This window comes from Brachyistius frenatus, unplaced genomic scaffold, assembly GCF_029030835.1.
Source record: "Brachyistius frenatus isolate BFR_SWC_R1_liver_20210118 unplaced genomic scaffold, ASM2903083v1 Contig_171, whole genome shotgun sequence".
Taxonomy (NCBI): Eukaryota; Metazoa; Chordata; class Actinopteri; family Embiotocidae; genus Brachyistius; species Brachyistius frenatus.
The window spans coordinates 632,340-655,876 of record NW_027210770.1 but is presented as its reverse complement, the minus strand read 5'-3'; the positions used below and the strand labels follow the sequence as shown (position 1 = coordinate 655,876).

At 45.3% G+C, this 23,537-nt stretch overlaps 1 protein-coding gene across 3 annotated transcripts in view; it reads right to left on the bottom strand.

Annotated features, from left to right (window-relative positions):
• The window catches only part of dyrk1b (dual-specificity tyrosine-(Y)-phosphorylation regulated kinase 1B), a 39,069-nt gene that overhangs the window by 3,953 nt on the left and 11,579 nt on the right, over positions 1 to 23,537 (bottom strand). Inside the window, exons 1-9 of one of the 3 annotated variants that reach the window (XM_069717231.1) lie at positions 16,747 to 18,270; positions 5,671 to 5,837; positions 3,465 to 3,584; positions 3,144 to 3,332; positions 2,790 to 2,937; positions 2,025 to 2,174; positions 572 to 708; positions 299 to 445; positions 42 to 182 (exon numbers count right to left, since the gene is read on the bottom strand). In XM_069717231.1, the coding sequence (XP_069573332.1) occupies positions 42 to 182; positions 299 to 445; positions 572 to 708; positions 2,025 to 2,174; positions 2,790 to 2,937; positions 3,144 to 3,332; positions 3,465 to 3,584; positions 5,671 to 5,837; positions 16,747 to 16,849 (1,302 nt within the window). In that variant the 5' untranslated portion in view covers positions 16,850 to 18,270. Of the gene's footprint in view, positions 1 to 41; positions 183 to 298; positions 446 to 571; positions 709 to 2,024; positions 2,175 to 2,789; positions 2,938 to 3,143; positions 3,333 to 3,464; positions 3,585 to 5,670; positions 5,838 to 10,757; positions 10,926 to 16,746; positions 18,271 to 23,537 lie in introns of those variants that run through there. The other 2 variants (XM_069717232.1, XM_069717233.1) reach the window with 2 other exon arrangements.

Here is a 23,537-nt window from a genome sequence, read left to right as displayed (position 1 = left end):
TCCTTGCTGTTCATGAGAACTGTAAATGATCTGAGGTTCACCTTCTTCACGTCCTTGTTCTTCTTCACTGTCCACAGACCGTCGGACAGCTTGTCAAAGTACTTCCTGGCTTTAGGAGCTGCATCCAGCATGTGGCTAGGTGGAACCCCCAGAACCTCCACAATCTTGTTCATTTGGTCAACCTGATCACACACACACACGCACACACACACACGAACCGTGAATGTCGGTAAAGGAAAACACTGAATAACTGCTCTGCTGCACTAATCATGTTTACATGTTGTTGTGCTGCCGTTACCTCATTGGAGCCGCTGAACAGAGGCTCTCCTGTGTGCATCTCCACCAGGATGCAGCCCAGAGACCACATGTCGATGGCCAGGTCATAGGGCATCCCGAGCAGCACCTCCGGAGAGCGGTAGAACCTGCTCTGGATGTACTGATAAATCTGCGGGGAGGACGAGAGGAGTTCAGAGGCCGACCTTGAAGCCCGTCTCTACATCCACTCCTGCAGTGGATCACTTTATTTGTACTTAGAGCTTCATGTCAGTGAGGATCTGTGGGTTCTACTCACCCTCTGTCCGAGCTGGCAGGAGGAGCCAAAGTCCACTATCTTGATGGCAGATCTCTTGGGGTTACACAGCAGGATGTTCTCCGGTTTCAGGTCGCAGTGGATGATTGACAGCTCTGGAGTGGCCAGGAATAATAACGCTGTGGACAAAACGAGACATTGGTCAGATACACATAAAAAAGACATCATTCAAATCTAAATCTAAATCAGAGGAGGAGGATAATGTGATGGCCCCGCCCCTCATTGGGATGTATGATCAGCAGATAGACAGGACCAAAGATTTCTCTGAGACTGTCCAAGGTGTAGGACATGAGCTGGAAGGAGGAGCAGAAGAGGAGGAGGAGCAGAAGAGGCCTGACCAACAGTGGACAGAACATCTGGACAGACGTCCTCCTGAAGGACTTCAGGTTCAGGACTGACAACCAGCTGCTGGAGAACCAAGCAGACATGGAGGAGGAGGCACAGCAAGTTCTACACACACATGTGGCTGCGAAGCATTCATTCAAACTGAGACCTTTACGGACTTACTTTACATCGAACTAGATAGTCGTAAATACCGCCTTTGACATAGTCACTTTGTTGTTTACTCGAGGCAGCTTTTTTGACCGGGATCTATTTCATTATCAGTTTTATTTTTTTTTTATTATCCCGCGCGCGCTCCCGTACCGTTACGTTCTGTGGGCGCGCAAATTAGCTTACCGGCTAACAAGATCTATTCTCTACAGGAGTGACAACTGCAACGGCTGGATGTACTCACGGTTGCACAATGGCTGGCTGTTCACTCTGCTTGAAGGCGAAGCTCCCAAAGAACAACAACAGATCTAGTATAATTACAGGATAGCAATAAATCTGCACTATACCTCTTGTTTAAAATTTTTTATGGGAGGCTGTGGCTCAGATGGTAGAGTGGGTTGAACACTAATCGGAAGGTTGGTGGTTCGATCCCCAGCTCCTCCTGTCCACATGCCAAGTTGCTCCCGATGTTGTACCATCAGTGTGTGAATGTGCTCCTGATGGCAGCACCTTACATGGTGATCTGTCTCATTAGTGGGTGAATGGGTGAATGGAAAAACCATGTTAAAGCGCTTTGAGACCGAAAGGTGATAAAGCGCTATACAAGTACAGACCATTTACCATTTAGGAGGAGGAGGAGATGGAGGAGGAAGGTCAGTGAGGAGGAGGAGGAGCAGAGGAGGAGATGTAAGAGGAGGAGGAAGGTCAGTGAGGAGGAGGAGGATGAGGACGGAGGAGGAATGTCAGTGAGGAGGAGGACAGATGACGGAGGTGACGCCAGGAGAACCGGGGGAGGGGGGATGACAGGTCGTGTTGTGATTCCACCCACCTGTACAAACTCTGTGACTCCACCCACCTGTACAATCTCTCTGTGACTCCACCCACCTGTATACAAACTCTGTGACTCCACCCACCTGTACAAACTCTGTGTAACTCCACCCACCTGTACAAAGCTGCTGTGCAAACTTCCTGGTGAGGTTGAGGGAGACTCCTCTGAAGTTGGTGTTCCTCAGCAGGTCGTACAGGTTGTAGCTCAACAACTCAAACACCAAACACAGATGGTTCCTAAACATAAAGTGACGCTTCAGGTGGACTACAGACAGACAGACAGACAGACACACACACACAGAGAGAGGAAGGTTAGCAGATACAGTGAAGTCAGAATCAGAGCATTCACTCTCAGATATAAACTCCATTTAAAGTGACATCAGTGAGGTGACGATTCCATCATCCACCCAGACTTCCTGTTACTGAAGTCAACCAGCTCCTCCTCCTCCACCTTCATCATGTCCTGCTGTATGTTCATGTTCTGTGTTCCGATGAGCTACATGCCTTTTATTTTTTCATCAACAGAGGAGGTTAGTTTCACATTAAAGGCATTAATAACAGAAGATCTCTATGATCAGCACAGTTCAAATCAGACTCACACATTCAGGATATTATTTTATTTTATCATCATATTATTCTAATAAGGGTTTCAGAAGGTCACTTTTCCAGGTTCATCATGAAACCACAGAGTGAAACAATCTGATTCAGAACATAGTTAAGATCTGATTCATATTGTAAATAGGAATAAATATTGTTTCTTAAGCAACAACAGCCATGTTTACGACAGAAAATTCACTATTTCCACTTAGTGGAAACAAATCTGTGAATAAATAAGCCATTTCTGATCAGCCTGTAATGTGTGTGTGTGTGTGTATCTTACCTATGTAATATTTCATCTCAGTGTCATGCTTGTTCATGAGCTCCAGCAGGCGTAGTTCGATCTGTGCCTGGTTTAAAAATGCCTTTTTGTTCTTGATGATCTTGATGGCGACCCACTCCTGCTCGTGGTGGTCGTAGGCCTTCACCACCTGCAGACACAGGTGAGGAGAGGCGGAGTCAACTCGCTGCAGGTCAGACTGCTCCCATCACGTCTACAACGTGTGCTGTGTGTGTGTGTGTGTGTGTGTGTGTGTGTGTGTGTGTGTTACACTGCTGCTGCTCTGATTGGTTCAAACGTTAAGGACTAATCATAAGGTTTTATAAACCTTATGGTTCTCGTCCTTAGCGGACTCACCTGTCCGAAGGAGCCCTTCCCGATCAGTGAGTCTATCTCATAGCGGTCCAGCCACTTTTCTCCGTTTTTGACAATGTAGTCGTAGTTGTCGTCATCGTAGCCATCGTTGTAGACTTTCCTCTCCTTCTTGGTGCTGCTGTCCTCAGGAGGGACCTGCTGGGCCCGCCGCTTCTTCTTAGTATAGTACACCTGAGGGGGGCAGCACAGCATCAGGTCCCCGCTCTGCTGCTAGGTACGTCCTAGTGTGTACGTACACACCCTGCATCAGCTCTGGTTATTGTATGTGTGTGTGTGTGTGTGTGTTGTTGTTGTGTGTCCCACCTCATTGATGTGCTTGTAAGTTTTGATGAGGTCTACAGAGAGTTTCCTCAGGGGGGCGCTGGCAGGGTCTCTGAAACTCGGGGGGATCCTCCGCTGGATTATGGTCATATCAGACAGCACCTGTAGACAGGAATATACACACCTTTACACACTCATCTCACACACTCATCTTAGTAGAATACTGATCCCTGCCAGCTCCTTGTTACCAAAGAAGATAAAGCACACACACATGACCTCTGACCTGCTGATAACGTGACCACATCAGGCACACGCACACAGTGAAGGTAAACAAAGATCAGATGATGACATCAATCAATCAAACACCCTTTAGTTGTTTTCCTGATGAGACCATGTGACTCTGTTCCATCGTAAACGTTGCTCAGCTGACTGGCGCTGCTTCTGACTCAGAGAACTCTGTCGTGTCTCCTGGTTGTCCAGAGCAACAAGTGGAGAAGCTGAGTTGGGTCAGAAAGTTCTCATTGCAGCTTCACTGTTAAGTTTCAGCGTTCCTGATCCAGACCTTACTTTCTGTTCTGCAGGTGAACACGTGCTTCCTGTCTGGGGTTCTTCTTGACTCAACCTAGAGCACCTGAACACTGAGAACACCCCCCTGCACTCCCTCCTCCCTCAGAACATCTGGGCAGACACTCTCTGACCCGGATCCAGATCCAAAGACCACATGTTGATGGGATCAGCACATTCTCATGAACCTCGGCCCTGGAGATGGGCTCTGACACTCTGGATGTTCCAGACTGTGGTACAGGTGTGGTGTGGAGCCAGGTGACCGCTCGCTATCCGAACACACCTGACGTGCTCCTACATGGAGGGATCGGGTCTGGGTGGAGCAGCAGATTACAGATGTTAGCAGTGACCTCTGACCTCTAACTTTTAAACGTGTGGATTTGTTCTCATGGGGACATTTTATTTCCATCTGTGAGGTTTAACACAGAAAATTAGATAGATAAATATAAATATATATTATATAGATATAAATATCTATCTATCTATCTCTCTCTCTCTCTCTATATATATATATATGTATATATATATAGTATATAAATACTAAAGTTCAATGAGAGCCAGTGTGAACTGTCCAACTCCAAACCTCTCTAAGTTCATTCAAGTCCTGCTGCTCTGACTTTCAGCTGAAGAAGCCACCACGCCTCCTTGTGGAGGAAAACAATCCTGCATGCTGCACAGACTTCTAAACTTCTACTTTAAATTCATAACACCTCCTAAAAAAGACTGTGAAAGAAAGATCTAACGGGACGCTGCGGGTTATAATGGAGCTCGGTCAGTTAGCACAGTGCTAATGTCAGCGTGCATCTGAAAACTGAAACATTTCACAGGTACTTTCTCACCTGGAGACTCAGTGAGGTGGAAATAGACTCAGAGGACAGTTATTAAACCAGCTGGGAGATGAAGAGGGATCAGATTTGACTTCTGGAAATATCCTGGCAGGAGCATATACAATATATTCACCTGACATGGTGTTTTTAATTTTTTTTTTTTTTAAATGGTTTTAGTTTTTTTCCTGTTACTTTTACACTCAAATCTGTAGTGAGGGTCCTGTGTTTTCTCCCAGAAACGGGGCGGGGCCGTATTCCTGATGTCTGAAGGCCCGGCTGCCTGTATCAGACTGTCTCCATATACTGTGTAGGATGATTACTTCCCTCATCATGTGTCTTGTGTCTGATAAAATCTCCACATGGATGTTAAGAAGTTAAATCCTGGACTTTAAGTGGAGGGCTGAAGCTGGACTGTACTGATTGATGAGCTGCTGTCGGACCACCGAAGAGCCTCCAACGCTTCACATTTACACATTTAAAGAAGAGCAGCTGGATGTGAAGACACACAGGCAGCGGAGCAGGTCGGTCCACCTGGACGTCCGCTGACACGTCTCTGATTGTTGAAGCCTGTTAATAACACTCGCTATTTGTCTAAGTCATATCCTCTGCTGTCTTTATCTCAATGTAAACAATATTACTTTTTCTTATTGACAATCTCAAGTCATTTTCAGTCGCTGCTCAAAACACACGTGGACGTTTGAATGTATGACGATGAAACAATGTGAGTACGTCCCTGTGAGACTGTAGCCGATCAAACAGGTGACCTACAAAGCACTGACTCTGTGTGTGTGTGTGTGTGTGTGTGTGTGTGTGTGTGTGTGTGTGTGTGTGTGTGTGTGTGTGTGTGTGTGTGTTACCTGCTGCTGCTCGGCCATGGAGTGGATGGAGCTGAAGGAGGGGTGTGTATGTGTGTGCTGGCTGGTCATGGCTGGCTCAGCGAGGGAGAAGCCCTGGGCAGTGGAGGAGGAGGAGGAGGAGGAGGAGGAGGAGGAGGAGGTGGGCGGACATCCTGAGCTGCTTACACCTGAGGAGAGAGAGAGAGAGATGATTAGAGCGGGGAACCCTCGGCGCCTCCATCGCGGCTGCTGCTGGTCTATCGTTGCACCACACAACTGATCCTCATCCCGAGTGAGGTGAATATTAACTTCTGTTCACTTTTATAAATGCATGTAAGACGTGTACAGACCGGACTGCGCTGCAGATAAAGAGGTCAGCGATCCTGCACAAAGGATTTAAAAAAAAAAAAAGTGCCAACACATGTGGGACCTTCATGTTTCCACATCGAGACTACAGTAGGAGCTCCTGGTACACTTCACAAAACGGACTCTCGTCCAACCAAATGCTTCGTTCACAACTTCTGCACGACTTCCTCACAACTCGAAAACCAACCTGGTGTCACTGCTGAGCTTCACCAGGAAGGGGGGGACAGACGACTCCTGACAAAACCAGACTCATGAGTGGTTCAGTTCAGACTGAGGGTCTCACACATCAGACCGGTGATTCATTGATTGAACTCACTGAGGAAACCTGCAGAGTCTCTGAGAGCCGTTTGGGAACAGAGGTTTTCTTTGTGTTATAAATCTTTAGACCATCATCATCATCATCATCATCATCATCATCATCATCATCACCTTCCACACAACAGAACATACTTTTATGTGGTTTGTTTCACAAAGTAGATAAATGTTCTTCGCCGGCATCACTTCAACACATCTCACTGTTTCTTTTCTCCGCTGTCTCACAAACCGGTGTGTTTATAAGGCTGCACTGCCCCTACTGTGCAGCTGCAGTACTGCAGCTCAAACACAAACAGCACAGTTGTTTCCAAAAAATTCAGATCAGCCGGTGTTTCAATTAATCCTGCAGTAAATACAGCGAAGACCATCATCATGTCAGAGATTGGATCTGTTAAATGCTGCAGTTAAACACACCTGAGAGGCACCTGAAGCCTGCAGGATACCAACGTGAATGTACAGAAACATCATAGAGAAACACGGTAGACAGTAAATGGTCGGCACTCGTATAGCGCTTCATCACCTCATTGGTCTCAAAGCACTTTTTACACTGTTTTCCATTCACACACACACCGATCGGATGGCATCGGGAGCAATTTAGGGTTCAGTGTCTTGCTCAAGGACACTTAGAAGAAATCCAGAAGAAAGCAGCGTGTTCTCCTGCTGAATCCGACCGTTGGAAGATGAATGAAGTCTTCATCGCTTCATCATAAAACAACAAGTGTCACTACAGCTAAGGTAATAAAAAAGGACAAATTACGAGAATTCTGCTTTAAATGAGTGAATGAATGATTCACAACAGCCAATCAGAGAGCTCTCTGCGGTGATGCGTCTGAACAGAGGTTGAACCGCCTCAGTCAGCTGCTGATGTGGACGAACAACCGGCCAAGACAACCAGCATCCAGAAGCTCTAGCGTGGTCCTGTGACACCGAGTGCACATTTCCTCCACTAATCAGAACGGAGTTTGTTTGAACGTGGAGGTCTCCGGGGAGCGACTGTGATTATGATGAGATCAGTTTATCTTTAACAGCCTCAGATCAGATCTGTTCAGATATATATCCGAGATGAAGCTCCCGCAGACTCCCACGGAGGAGGACACATGTGGGTCAGAACACAGCTCGTCGCTCTGCATCATTATTGATGGTCTGGTTTCCATGGACAGGGAGTGGTTCAGCTGCCCACCACCGCTCCTCTTCCTCCACAGACAGAGAAGAGGGATGAATGACACTGGTGCTCTCACAGAGAGAGAACCGCCCATATAAATATGAGACTGAAATATCAACACGTGATCACTGTAGAAATACTTCATGTAGTTTATGAATGGATCCAATATTCTGAAAACAGGCTGCTGTATGACAGAAAGTCTTCATCTGAAACACCCTCCATTATCCAGGTATGTAACCCATCATTCGCTGTGTACAGGTGTGTGTGTGCAAGTAAAGGCTCTCATGTTCTAACATATCGACCCGCAGATCTTCACATCTACAGAACCACAGACTGTCCGTCTCTGATACATACAGCCAATCCCAACATATATATATATATATATATATATATATATATATATATATATATACTATATGTACAGTATATGGGCTCTACTGTATATCTGTAAGTACTGTATAAATGTATATTTGCTGTATATGTTATATATATACAGTATATATGGTATATGTACTGTATATCATATATATGGTATACATACGGTATATATGGACTGTATATGTGTACTGTATGTATATTTGCTGTATTTGCATTGTGTGCTGTGTATAGTATATGTACTGTAAATCTGTATTTACGCTGTATATATATGTATATGCACAGTATGTGTTCTGTATACATGTACTGTATTTAAAGTATGTACTCTATGTATATACTGTGTATGTACTCAATATATGTGCTCTATATATGTATTATGTATTTTCTAAATTTACAGTATATGCTTTATATATACTGTATATACAAGCTGTCTATATATGTACTTTATATATAAGCTATATATATATACATATATATTGTATATATACTGTATATATGTACTGCATATATGCTGTATATATGTACATGTATATCTATACTGTATATATAAACTGCATATATGTACTGTGTATATATAAGCTGTATATATGTACCGTGTATATAAACTGCATATATGTACTGTATATATAAGCTGTATATATGTACTGTATATATGTATGTGTATATATAACATGTACATATGTATGTGTATACAAGCTGTAAATATGTACGTATATTTGTACGTGTATATATAAGCTGTATATATGTATGTGTATATATAAGCTGTATATATGTACGTGTATGTCTGCTAAAAGCTTCACAGTGAAACAGGAGCTGCAGTTTTGTGTGCAGTTCAGATCCGACCAGAGAAAACATGAGTTTATTTAATCAGAGAAAAGTACGAACAAAAACTATTTGAAGTGAACTCAGTGAATCAGTTAGAAACCACTGTCACGCTGAGAGCTGACCACCGACCACTGTCTCCTCTGAGGTCACCTGCAGCAGCATAGGTGTGTCAGTCAGTCTGTGGGGGGGCGGGGGGTGGGAGGGACGACTCGTGGCTGGATCAGCCCTGCTAGATCACAGGCTGACAGTGACAGGTGAGAGCAGCTGAGGCAGGCTAGTGCTCACTAGATTTCAGGACTACATCACTGTAATATGATGCCGGACAGAACTTCACTGTAAACATGGAGCAATGACTTCTGTCATCATCATCGTCGTCGTCGTCGTCATCATCATCCACACACAAACACTGATTATTCACTGCTCCTCATCTCACATCATCTGATACTGCAGAACCAGGATCCATGAACCATGAACCATGAACCTGGAACCTGGGTCTACGAACCAGGAACCAGGGTCTATGAACCAAGAACCAGGAACCAGCAGGGCAGCTCTCAACCTGTGTGTTGAACTGAGTGTGTTGAACTGAGTGTGTGTTGAACTGAGTGTGTTGAACTGAGTGTGTTGAATTGAGTGTGTTGAACTGAGTGTGTTGAATTGAGTGTGTTGAACTGAGTGTGTTGAACTGAGTGTGTTGAACTGAGTGTGTTGAACTGAGTGTGTTGAACTGAGTGTGTTGAACTGAGTGCGTGTTGAACTGAGTGTGTTGAACTGAGTGTGTTGAACTGAGTGCGTGTTGAACTGAGTGCGTGTTGAACTGAGTGCGTGTTGAACTGAGTGTGTTGAACTGAGTGTGTTGAACTGAGTGCGTGTTGAACTGAGTGTGTTGAACTGAGTGTGTTGAACTGAGTGCGTGTTGAACTGAGTGTGTTGAACTGAGTGTGTTGAACTGAGTGTGTTGAACTGAGTGTGTTGAACTGAGTGTGTTGAACTGAGTGTGTTGAACTGAGTGTGTGTTGAACTGAGTGTGTTGAACTGAGTGCGTGTTGAACTGAGTGTGTTGAACTGAGTGTGTTGAACTGAGTGCGTGTTGAACTGAGTGTGTTGAACTGAGTGTGTTGAATTGAGTGTGTTGAACTGAGTGTGTTGAACTGAGTGTGTTGAACTGAGTGTGTTGAACTGAGTGTGTTGAACTGAGTGTGTGTTGAACTGAGTGTGTTGAACTGAGTGTGTTGAACTGAGTGCGTGTTGAACTGAGTGCGTGTTGAACTGAGTGTGTTGAACTGAGTGTGTTGAACTGAGTGCGTGTTGAACTGAGTGTGTTGAACTGAGTGTGTTGAACTGAGTGTGTTGAACTGAGTGTGTTGAACTGAGTGCGTGTTGAACTGAGTGTGTTGAACTGAGTGTGTTGAACTGAGTGCGTGTTGAACTGAGTGTGTTCGTGTTGAACTGAGTGTGTTCGACTGTTTATGTTTATTGTGTGTGTGTGTGTGTGTGTGTTCGTTGTGCGGTGCCGTGTTTCGAACTGTGTGTGTTGGACAGTGTGTGTGTTGAACTGTTTACTTGCGTTGCGTTGTGTTGTGTGACGGAGCAGAGACAGTAATCCAATCAGCGTCACTGGGCCGGTGCTGGTGCTCCGGTCCTGGCCTGCTTACAGATATGTCACTGCTGGAGAGACAGAATATCTGCCTAGTACTCAGAAATCTGCGCCGTCTCTTTAAGAGACTGAGAGGCAGTCACAGCACTTCCTCAATCTGGCATCCCCCTGCCTGCGCTGCCATTGGCTGAGGCCCCCTCTTTCTCTGTCAGCTTATTCGTTGTTGGTATCTAAGGGCTGGCTGGCCAGCGCTCTATAAATAAACCCAGTGCTGTCTCAGCAACCAGGCTACAATACTCATTAGCTACTTCTCTCTCTCCTCTTCTGCTGCTCTCCTGCTAAGCAAGTAGCTTCCAATAGCAGACCTGGCTCTCAGCAACAGTCTGACATCCTCTCCCCTAGCAACTCAACCCACCCTCCCAGCCCCTCTCCCCCCCCACTCTCCTCCATCCTCCTGCTGCTTCCTCAGACCTCTTCTCCTCTCAGTCTGCTCAGCCAGCCGTCCTCCGTTCATCCCTCGCTCCTGACGTCAGTAACAGACATCTTCTCTCCTCCTGACCACCGTTTCGGCTCCCCATCGGCGTCGTGTTGCCGCAAGGTGATGTAACAACAATGAGGCGTCGCTCCCGGCGGCGCCGTCACAAACACCTGAGTCCTGCTCACAAACACGCCGACGAGCAACAACAGCGAGCCGACCGCCACCGAGTCCACCACAGGCCGTCAACAGTTGGCAACTCTGCCTCGCACAGGAGTATTTATAGTCCAAGTATGTGCACACGTATGTGTTCAGAGCACAACGTGGTCCGGTGAGATCGGGTGACCAACAGAAGCAGAGTTAAAACTTCAGGCAGACACGGAGTTCAAAAGATTTCACAAGTTGAATCATTCTCTAAAATAACAATAACCTGCATGAAGAGTAATTTTATTACAGACGCTGAAGCCACGCAGGGTTTTTCTGTCGGGCCGAACGATATATTGAGAGTTTATAACATGATGTTAGTTTAAATATCACCTACAGATGATGTGACATTGATGTCATCTTTCTGTTACAGTAAAGTGATCCGAACTGAACTCACCAGGAACACAGTGTGTCGCTCAAAACGTTTCTTTGAGCTCCTGGATGATACCAAATCTATAAAATACATTTTAAAATGGCTTCTTTCCTGTTTTTACAATTTACACATGTTCTGTAAACATGCTACCAATAGATAACACACAAAAGTGTTCAAGTTCTCAGTGATGATTATAAATCAAAAACACTGTGTGAATAATTTATAAAAACACCTAAAGTCCCCTCGACAATATCGATGTCAAGGTGCTTGTGATATTTTACATTTTGTCGTTTGTACTCCGGTTTGAACACAACACAAAGCAGCTGATTGAGACCAAGTTCATGTTGAAGAGCACACCGACTGAAGCCAACGACACAATCACCACAACAACATAATCTCACACACACGGGATGTAAATAATAAAGCCACTACACATTAAAAAGATGTTTCCCTCTGTACAGTATGTGCAAATTAAAAAAACATGAATATGTCACAGGTATTTGTTAAATGACCAGGAACAACTCTTATTGCATATTTTCATATAGTGTTATATTATAATATTAGTGAGGCTCAGACTGGATTTTGGAGGTCAATATTACTATTTGACAAATTAAAAAAATCAAAACAAAAAAAAATCAATAATCTAAAGATAAACACATTTTGTTCCAATGATTTTTAGTAAGCAGCTAAAGGTAATTATTGAAGATTGAGATACATATTTGTATTGAGTGGGTTATTTTAGTGTAAAAACATGAGATGGTAAATGATGGACACCACTAATAATCACTGCATACATGTGTTGACCAACGTATGTGCTGCTTCAACAATATGTGACATTAAAGATATAAACTATGCAGTCGGTGTATTAGGTGAAACTAGATGAAATGAACTCTGATACGAACACACTGACTGTTTTCTAACTAACAGAACATTTTGAAGTTGTGGCTCAGCTCTGTGAACCTTTGTGAGAGCTGTTTCCAAGTTTCAGGCTTCTCCTATTGATAACCAGGTGGACAGATTAATAGAAACACTGGTGTGTATAGCACAGTATGAATCAGCTGCGCTGTAACTGCTGACTCAGGAACATTCTGCATTTCTAAAACCTGGATTCATCACTGAAGATACGGTCAGAGGAACGTCCACACGGGAGGGAACACACCTGCGTGACGACTACACAGGTGTGATAACACAGGAGAGGGACACCTGGAACGGGGCCTCACAGCTGTGTGATCAAGGCTTTCACTCTGACCACAGATAACCAGCTTCAGATGGCACCCGCCCCGGGTTTGGTGGGTGCTTCTGTTTGAAGGGAGACCATAGATTACAGACCTCCACCAGCACTCCTCTATGACCTGCAACCACAACCTCAACATGTGTCTGGATATATTCCTTTCTGTTCTGGTTCTGGCCCATAAAAACCACCATCCCTAAGTGCTCCACAGTGTACCTACCATCATTGAGCCCAGGACAGATCCTAGTGGTGCCGGTGGACCCTGCTGGTCCTCTCTGTGTGCCTGATATCCAGGGTGTCTCTCGAGGACGTATCTGTGACATTTGAGGGTGGGCTGAGACACTGAACCATATTATTTCTAGGATGGCCTATGTTTTTTTTTTCTCTAGTAAACTTTACTTCCACCTGCTGGATTTTAAGATCTTAAAATGTAAAAGGTTTTTCCTCGGCCCATAAATCAGGCTGGTAGTTTTTCTGTAATCCTGCTGACAAATAAACAAACAAACCACACTGAAAGCAGAAGCTCCTTGGCGCAGGTCATTATAAATATTCTTCTTATTACAGTCAGCTGGTCAGAAAGAGACGTTTAACAGCTGAAGTCAGACGTTGTGTTACAGGCACTGACGACACTACTCTTCAACAGATTAAAATGACAACCGTGAAAAGTAAATATAAACCATCTCTTTAACAAAACTATGGTCATATTTTCCAAAGTTGTTCTGTTTTGAGACTCTGAGGCCTTGCAGCTGATCAATAACATGATCAAATCAGTCCTGCATACAAACCAGTTTAAACAGGAGTGATGTGGTGACATGTCCTGTTTCTGATTAGAGACCTCCCAGCTGACCTCTGGACAGCTTTGCTTTTATCAGGGCACTTTAAAAAAAATATTTTTGAGGTGATAAAGAAGTCGTGTTGCTCCAAACTACCAAACTAGCATGAGTATTTGCAGCAGAGCCGATTTGTTCCCTCAGAAAACCAGTAGATGGCAGGATGTGTGTTGGGATGGTCCGTGACACACATCCAGTTTGTCCACATCAACCAGGCGATGATGTAGAAGGCTCACCAGACTGGTCAGTGGGTTTAACACAGAGCTATGACCGACTGTCGCCCGCACAACACATTCAGGAGATCTCATCTCTGTGAATGAGTCGGGAGTAAAGCATTTAATATGCAGAGGACAGCTGGTCCCAGAACTGATCCAGGAGGGACACCGTACTCAACAGCAAACAGGAAGAGGAAAGGTTTTTAATAGATTCCACCCGGTGCCCAATACGGTCAGACTGCACTAAGTCAAGAATATATAGAGATATACGTATAATAATAAATATGTCCAGTGAGGTAATAAGTTCTTCACTAAGTTTTCTTCTGTAGGCTGTAACATGGGCGTCCTGTCCTTCTGACAGATGTCCAGCCCTGCTGCACAGAGAGCAGCCGTCAGGTTAGCCTAGCTCCCCAGATAAACTTACTTTCTCTTCACTACCTCTGCCTTTAAATTATCCAAAGAACAACCCAGTCCCTGTAAACACGGTCCCAAATAAAGTCCTCCCTGTACGATGGAATAATACATCCTCCGTCCCCAGACCGACGGACAATCCAGCCACAACCTCGGTTCTCCTTCGATTGCTCAGTGAAAGCAGAGATATCTTCTGCACATAATTATTCATCTAGTTTAGACATCTAGTTTATTCTGAAATGTGAGACACGTTGGCCATAACGGAGACCTGTGGGCAGACACCTTGGACAGAGTACAGAAACAGTAAGCATGTAGCCTGAGCTTGTACAGTTCAAGGCACGACATCAAACTCAAACTTTATATCCAACATATATCCCAACACAGCTCTCATGCTCCTGCTCTGCTGTGTGACGCTACAGCAGTTAATAAAGTCACAGAGAAGAAGGTGACCTACATTTGTTTTTCAGAGAGCACTTCTAAAAGCAGATTTCAAGAGTTACGTTTGCACAACAGGAAAGCAGGAATATCAAGGGGGCGGAGCCAGACTCCAGTAGGGCGTGACTTGTATGTCTGGAGGCGGAGCCGAGCTATACTGGGTGTGACTTGGATGTCACACCCAGTATAGCACCCAACTGACCCCTGGTTCTCTATATGGACTGCTTGCTGTATTAAAATAATAATATAGATTTTTTTTTTTAAATTTTTTTCCATTAAATAAATGTGAAAGTGTCCAAATGCAGTGGCAGCATAAGGATGTTCCTGTGGATACAGGTAAAGTCCAAAATACAGCTTCCAGTTAGAGCAAGTACGCGAGTATCCCAGAAGATTACTGCTACCTGTGATATTTTGAAAATGGCCTATGTTTTGTCACTTTTGAACTGTACTGCCATCTACTGGATTTTAAGATTTGTGACATTTAGTCGGCCAGATGTTCCATGTAATGTGTTCCTCCTCAGCCCACACTGCACACGTCGAACAAACTTCACTGAAAATACTGTCTGGTAGTTTTTCTGTGATCCTGCTCGTGGAGGTCATAACTACCAATAGAAACCAAAACTAGGAGCAGTGGTAGTTCAGTCAGGGTGACTAGTTGGGACAGCAGAGGTCCATGTGGGTGGCAGATATCTGGAGGCTCCATAGAAAGTATAAAATCCAGGGACAAGTACCAACAGACAGTGAATCTATTTGAGGGTGTTTTCCCTCTGAAATGATCCAACCTGTGTTGTAATCAGCTGTGATGTCAGTTGTTTACTCTCTGATTCTGACCTGCAGTCTGATCTGTATCTTATCTGACAAAAAAAAATTAGAAAAGACAAATGTTTGAACTGTTAAATGTGACTCCATCTACTTCTATGAGCTGGGGAAATAGTGCGCGCTGATGAAGCTCATGTGATGTGATGGAAAGCTTTACGATAGCTACTAAAGTGACTCCCAGGTCAGATAATCTGCGTGTCACCGAGATCCATTCTTCCAAAGGGTGAACGATAAAATACACAAGATGTCCATCCAACACTTCCTGTCACCTGAAGTCTGCAGCGCACAGCAGCAGCTGGAGGGAAACACGAGCTGCTCATCAACGACGCTGACAGGAAGTGAAGAACTGAGCTTCCTGTGAAGGAAGGAGGGCATCGGTGCTAAGAAAAAGTCCATGAAGCAAATCCCACTTTAAACATGTCACAGATCTCTCTCTCTCACACACACACACACTTAGATCTTTAACAGCAGTGAAAATAACACTGACACGTTTTCACATCACAATAAAGTCCAGCAACTGCGTTTGGCGAAAAACACACACACAGGATCCACCGTTAGAAACAAGCCGCACTCGTCTCTGGATTCATTTCACTTATTGAACATGTAAATAAACACATGTCCACGTCAAGCTTTAACATGCTGCAGTATCGACAACAACAACGTGACTCCTTAACAAAGTGGATATTAATGAATTCTCTGCTGTTCCCTTAAAAACATCTGGTCGGTCCAAACACTCACAGCTCATCTGACCATTCAGGATTGTTTGCATCCATCCAGGGAAACTTTCTGTGGGTTTGCTGTTTGCAAGATTCACTGAAAGAAAAGTAAAATCAAAAAACGGACTGCAACTGTGACTCAGTTGAAGGCTGAAGCGGCGCTGAAGAGAGCAAGAAGTGCTTCAAAACAACTTGGCAAGCTTCGCAGCAGCAGCTACAAACACTTCAGGCAGAAGTTTACATAGAAAATTAAAAAACAGAAGTTGTTTTCCAGACAGATTTCAAGTCACACTTCCTTCTTTGAATAAAACACACAGAGTTGTTTTGTTCCTTTTCTTATGTCAGTAGTACCAAGTTAAATATGTTCCTCAACAAGCATGTTTGTTAGCTTCCCCTGAGCCTCTGCTATGAGGACTTCAACAGTCTTTATAAGCACAGCAAAGGTCACGTGGCTGACAGTCAAAGAAGGAACAGTTGGTCTAAAAATTCTGTTTAAAAAAATAAAAATAAATTGTGCACATTTGAACCATTCTCAGACTGTTCGGGTCACACACCCAGGTGTGAAGCCGAGTCAGAACCAGAACAGCCAGAATTCAAGGCCCACACACACACACACACACACACACACACACACACACACACACACACACACACACACACACACACACACACGACTATCCTGTGAGGTGAGGAGAACCTGTGTGTGTGTGTGTGTGTGTGTGTGTGTGTGTGTGTGTGTGTGTGTACTAACTCTTGTTCTTGCGGAGCAGTGCTGAGGTGATCCACGGTTCTGATTGGACCATCCTACAAGAGGGCACAGTCTTGTCGTCCACGGATGATGATGTGACAACCATGGAAATGCTTGGCAAATGTTCAAATCCAGCAGGGAAACAGTGTCAATCAAAAAAATGCTCTTGACATATGGGCGGAGCTTGTTGGGGGAGGGAAGGGGGGAGGGGGTGTCAGGTGACTGTCATCAATCCCAGAGTTCACTTTAACAGTTTACATCCAACTAAATAAATGAATCTTGAAATGGTGGGAAACCGACCAACCAATCAAAAGGCACCGTCTTCTCTGGCTTGATTTTTATTTGTTTTTTAATTCTTTTGTGACTGTGGTTTCTAAGGCAACCAACTGGTATACAGGCAGCTTGACTCTGAAGTAAAAATATAAAGGATGTAATCTCTGTCTTCTGTGGAGTTACACTATAGATATAGATCTCTCATTCTACATATATATTCTGTTTCTCTGTGGGGAGCGGAGGGAGATAGAATTTTTGGTTAAGTCAGGTTAGCTTTTCGTTACGTTGGTTTCGGCAGTTTCATGCATTCTTTCTGTGCGCTGGAGGCGAGTACCACCCAGACCGCTGGTGACTGATCTATTAGGTAGTCAAAAGGAGGCCTTTCGTCTAATCTAGGTGTCTGCTCGGATTAGGAGTTGGAGTTGAATGTCCAGGGGATAAAGGCATAGACTCTACGGGCTTCTGATAGGTTCACTTAGTCCAGAAGTACACGGCCGGGTCTTCAGCCATCTTCTCAAGAAGTAATCCAGAACAGGGTTTATACTGTAAGTGTCCAGTGCAGCCTTCACCAGTGGAGGAAGGGATACTCAGACTACATGGTCAGTATGGGTCCAACAGATTTGCTTTGATGCAGCTGAGCAGTTCATCTAAAATCCGTTATTCTTCCAGACTACTTGTTGGACACATTAACTAGCTGCAGGTCGGGTCTGTGCTAACCAGGCTCGCCCAGCATGCTGCCAGGTGGGCTGGGCGAGGTAGAGTGATAGATGGGGTGGAAGAGAAGGAGGTGGAGGGGAGTTGGGTTTCCAGCTGCCTGCTTTTACCCCATCCCTCAAACTAAAAATAGCTCCAATTACTGGGCTTTCTGGGGGATTCGTCACCGGACAGAGTAGGGCAGAGCAGAGTGATGTTATCACTCAGATTAATCCACTGACACAAACAGCCGGCACTGACAATGTCACGGAGCTCCACGGAGCCTGTGTGTGTGCCCCCTTCCCACTCCCACAGTAGAGGGTGGCTGCCTCGGCCGCCCTGAGCCAGAGCCCTTCTACGGCCACACAGTCATACGATCCCCGGATAGTGTGCTGGATGTCTCACAAACACATGTAAACAAACCAAATCCGATGCAACTTGTTGATTTCACGGAGACGCGCAGCTCCACGCAAAGTTGCTCCGGCTGGATCTCCACAGTCACGAGCCGATCGGAACAAAGCGACGCACCGAGCACAGACACCGCACCTCCGCGACACTCACTCACTCCTTTCTCCCCCGGGGATCAGACTTGGGAGGACAACGGGAGACAAAGTTTAGATCCAGAGTCCGGGGTGGCACGCCAAATGTCGCCCCGTGCTGAACAAATGCAGCGGACGCGCGCCGACGGCCTGCGGTACTCCCAAACTCCGACACAGCCTTCGGGTTACCAGAGCAGAGCACGGCCCGGGAACAAGTCCGCCTCCGAGGTAATCACACTCCGGTAAAAACCACCGATTGAACTGCGACAAAGAGAAACTTCAGCGTCGCCTCAAAGTAAACAAAAGAAACCAAATCCAGAGTTCCTGAGCTGGCTGTCAGACGCCTCTGACGGGCCTCCGCTTCCGTCTGCTTCCGCTCTCCCTCCTCTCACTGAGTCCTCCTACTCGCGTCCTTCTCAGATTTGGGGGAAATGTTTTATCCCTTCAAGGTGGAAACCTTCACGGGGGCGATTTCGAGTCATGTTTCTCGCCCGTTTCCCTTTCCGTGCTTCTCCGTTAGACGGAATCTGTGCTGCTCTCCCGCACGGCTCCCCCACCCTGCGATAGGGACCGTACCAAGTGCCGGTGGCGGGGGTGGGAGCGGGTCTCTCTGGTGCAGCCTTACACCGTGCTGGTGAAACCACGACACGCGCACACACCGGACGACAATATGACATTAGGGACATTTCACCGGGAATTTCACATCAGACCCCCACTCACATGCCCACGGATCCACGGAGCCGTATCTACCACCCCGGTGGGTTAGCGGGACGGTAACCTTCCCCCTGACCACAATAGACTGTTCCGAGCAAACCTCTCCCGTCCTGTCCATTTATAGTAACAGCGGGATATATATACTGGAACTTTATATACAGGCATACATGGACAACCTTTACTTAAACCCTCACAACAACTGTGGAGGCACAGCTCGGACAAACCACCTTCATAATCACTACTTTCTAAGATAACAGGCTGTGTATTTGTATTTAATAAACCAGTTAAAAGTCTGAAACATGACACACTCACATTAAATGCGTCGAAAATGTTTTCAAAACTTCAAAAAAATAATTAAATACCGTTTCAGTTCTGAAAATTACTGTGGTCTGCTTACACCAAGCTCATTGTGCAATGTTTGTGTGTAGACATGAGACAGGCCTTTGTTGATTAATGCCCCTTTAAAGCGCACGTTCCCTCTCAAACAGACGTGTGTCTCGTGGACACATGTGCTGCCTTTATATCTGGAAACTAGTTTCTAGTGGACAAATATTCAGACAGCAAACATCCTCGTTTAATTCTGTAACTGAGTCACAAACTGGACCGAACGGGCGGCCAGCTGTCTGTTAATATTAACACACAGAGGCTCATTTAGTTCACCGAGTCTCTGAAAATGTTTTAACTTGTGTGCAGACGCAGCCTCTACCCTCACTCAGCACGCACCCTCCGAAGCCTCTGTTGCTACCCGACGCCATGGCAGCTGCAACGCCATTGGCTACATAAAGTCCCATCCCTGGCTGTGATTGGGCGGCTGCCGGGTCTGTGGGAGGGGCGGCCGGCTTAGTTTCCCTGTGTCTCTTCAAACGGCGCGAGGCAGGAGTGACGCTGAAATAGTTTGAAGATGTCAGGTAGAAATGGAAAGAAGGACGAGGAGAGAGCGGGAGGGAGGGAGGGAGGGAGGGAGAGCGGGGGTGGAGGCGAGGCGGGGAGCGGGGCGAAAGGCCTCCATGAGCACATGGTCACTGAGTGACTCTGTACAGCTGAGACGTTTCACTGCTCCTCACAAAACCAGCCACGGCTAAAAGTTGTTCCTGTTGCTACCGAGCATTCCGGCTAAATCAGGCACAATGCTGCCTGGGAACAGCTCCGCAGCTGACGGCTCCTTAAAGGAAACAGCTCAGCGAATGTCGCTGCCATTACCGCCTCTGTTCGGCGGGCTGTTCATCTGTAACCTGGTCTCAATGATTAACCCGTCAGTGATGGGGGGTCCACGGCCATGACCCACAGGAGGTCCCCGGTGTCCTCTAGATCAGACGAACTATTACACTTTAAACAAGGCAGCGCTTTCATTCTCTATTGCTGCTGTTTACATATTTAATATCTGTACTGAGCAGGTGATACACAACATAATGCACAATATGATAACTGGTCAAAGCTGAACTCACAGGGTCGAGCCGGCATGTCTTTCCCCTGCTCTCATTACACTGTCTGCAACAAAGAAATACTGCACGTAAGAGGACCTCTTTACTATGATGTTTGGTTTTTAAAACCAAGCTAAACTTCAAGTTAAATGTCAGAGATTCAGTGCTTCCTGTCTATGTGATGTCCCTCTGACTCCAACCAGGTCCAAAACACTCAGGGGGTCCAAACCAGAGCTGCAGAGCAGTCTGAGCTAAAATAAGATAGCATGGCCTAATAACATGCTATAATTATAGGACTGTATTCAAATCATCTTTCTCAGAGATAAGTCCTAAACAAGCAGGATGTCACACCACCACACCACTGCAGCACAGGAGCAGCACACACTCCTCACATGCAGATGGATCACTACAGGTGGTCCTGCTTGGAAAACGCCCAGCTCGGGGGTGACGGGTCAGTCCGGTCCGGTCGGTACCGGAGCCGAGTGAACGACACCAGTCCAACTGGAAGACAGAGGTGTGTGTCAGGTGTGGTGCCATCAGGAACTCTTTCAGTTCTGATAACCAACAACAGAACCTGTGGTGCGTTCAGAGGTTTCGAAACAAAGCACGAGGAACTGGACCTCTGTGGATCACATTGGAGCTGAAATAAAGGTGCTCACATTCAACGAAACTACAGCTGAATAAATCAGACACCCTTTTTACAGGTGAGCGTCCGGTTCGAACCCGACACACAGACCAGAAACGATGCATTCAAAAAGCAATTCACCAAAATCTGCCGGTCAAAACATCACAAATGAACTTCAGATGGTGTTCGCTATATTTTCTGCAGGTGCCTTACTATTGTACACATGTAAAGTACATTTGGGATATATATGTGTTATAAACCTTGATTGCAATAGTTGTTCCCATCTAATAAAAGGTGGATAAATCTGGAGGCCCACAGACGCACCTGGAAGCAGGAGTACTTTCCCACTGTGACCACACGGCAGTGCAATTTGAATATAAAATAAAATTGACAGATTAGACAGTGATGTACACAACATAAACAAAGGAGATCTACGTTTTAGCAGCACTCATGTTGATGGTATGTCAAGAATGTTTTTGCATGGTCAGGCATTGCAAAGATCGCAAAGACAAATAGGCACACAAAAACGATACTCTCAGAGCGCATGTCTGTTTAGCACATTAATGCTTTTGTCCTTTCAGCCATTAAAACCTAACAACCAGGTGAACAAGTACTGTACACGTGTGAGCTGAGACATCACAACTCTCCTGTAATTTATTTACTGATGTTTTTTTTTAGCTTCATTTTTCCTGTTAGTTCACTAAATGACTACATGAACCCATCAGAGGCCATTCGACTGTAATTATTAGGAAAATATACTATTAATGAACAAAGAGGACTGGAAATTAAAAGTGAATCCAAATTTACACACATATATATATAGTATTTCCTTTATTAAATAGACTTTGCCAGGACAGCTGTAATTAGCAGTAACATGTGGATACACGTTGATGCATCTAAAAAATAAGGCTTAATGTCATCAGAGCTCTTTTGTGCTGCAACTTGTCAAAATAAATCATCAGCATATTTATCTATGTCGTTTATGCCCTATATTTTTTATGTTAATTTCTAAACTCAATTTGCTTAATATTGTTATTTTTTCTGTATTTCTTGCTCTATTCTCATTGATTTAATGGCGGTGCTGAAGGTCCCTGTGATCCGTTTAAACCCGCTGATGAACCCAGGAGCTGCTTCCGTCCGCGGGAACAGCAGCGCCGCTTCCTGCGGAGGGATTTTCTGTCCCTGACAGTGGAGCTTCGATAACGTGCTGCTTTGTCTATATCTCTGAATATGTGAATAAACGGGAGTGTTTCCCTTCGCGGACCGACTGACTTGGCTTCCACCGAATCACGTTCAGCGGTACTAACGACCAGACAGCGGAGATTACAACGGCAGCGCGAGGAGGCAAGCAGACTCGGAGACTCACGTGCCTTGCAGCAAAATTCCACCCGGCAACTATACACTGTACCATGGCAACAGCCCTGCCATTGGTCCCCGGTGCGTTTTCAAATGACCAATGGGATGGCCAGCCGCGGGTGATGCTTGTTGCTAGGTAAACATGATGCAGAGGAAAGATAGAGGAGCAGAATTACGATGCTGCTACTGCAGGGTGCTTTCAGCGAGGAGTGGAGGAGCACTTCACACTCCGAGATCTCCTTCTCTTTCTCAGCACTTGGCGGTGCCATAGAGACAAAAACAAGACGGAGCAGCAATGACACAAGCAAAAAGGAATCAAATAGAAGACAGTCTTTAAGCTGCTGAGGAGGCTGGTGCCAGGCGGGAAAGTTAGCCTCACAATTAAACCACTAACCTCTGCTGCTGCCTCCATCCAACGAACCCACCGACTCACCGAAGTAAAAAAACCTTTTCAGTTCAAATGTGGCTGCTTACAGCTCAGAGATCACCGTGAACACATAACCTGCTGAATATATAACCAGGTCAAAAGATCCAGAGCAAAAAAAAAATCACATGTAAAAGGATATAAATTAAAATCAGCACTGGTTTAAAGACGTCACTGCTGTCCTGCACACACGACCCTCCTTTATATCAGTGTCTGAAACTCAAACACCAACTGTTTCTTTAGGAAAGAAAAAAAGACCAAAACTGTCCAATATTCTGCTTCAAACTGCAGGTCACAGTTCCTCCACCTAAAACCGCCCATTAATTCTCCACCACATGTTCAACCATCCACACGTCAGGGTCACACCTTCATCCGCGTGGGGAGGCTGCTGCAGGACATACCTGGATTACACTTTAAAATACAATTTACTAAAACTAAACACACAAAATAAAAAGCCCACAAAGATCTTTTGAAGTCAACCATCACGGTGTGGTTGAACAGGATCTCTGTCAGGTGTCTCACTGAAAGGATGCTATATTTATTTAGTCTTCTGGACAGCAGCAAACAAGCCAAAACTACAACTTCTGTCACTATACCGTGTGTGTGTGTGTGTACACAGTATACTAATGTATAATAATATATAATAATATAAGAAGAGACATCGTGCAGACTGAACCGAGCTCTCCGAACAGAGAATACGTCTCCATTACTGTGTGCTGTTTTCTCTCCTCAGGATCACCACGTTTCAA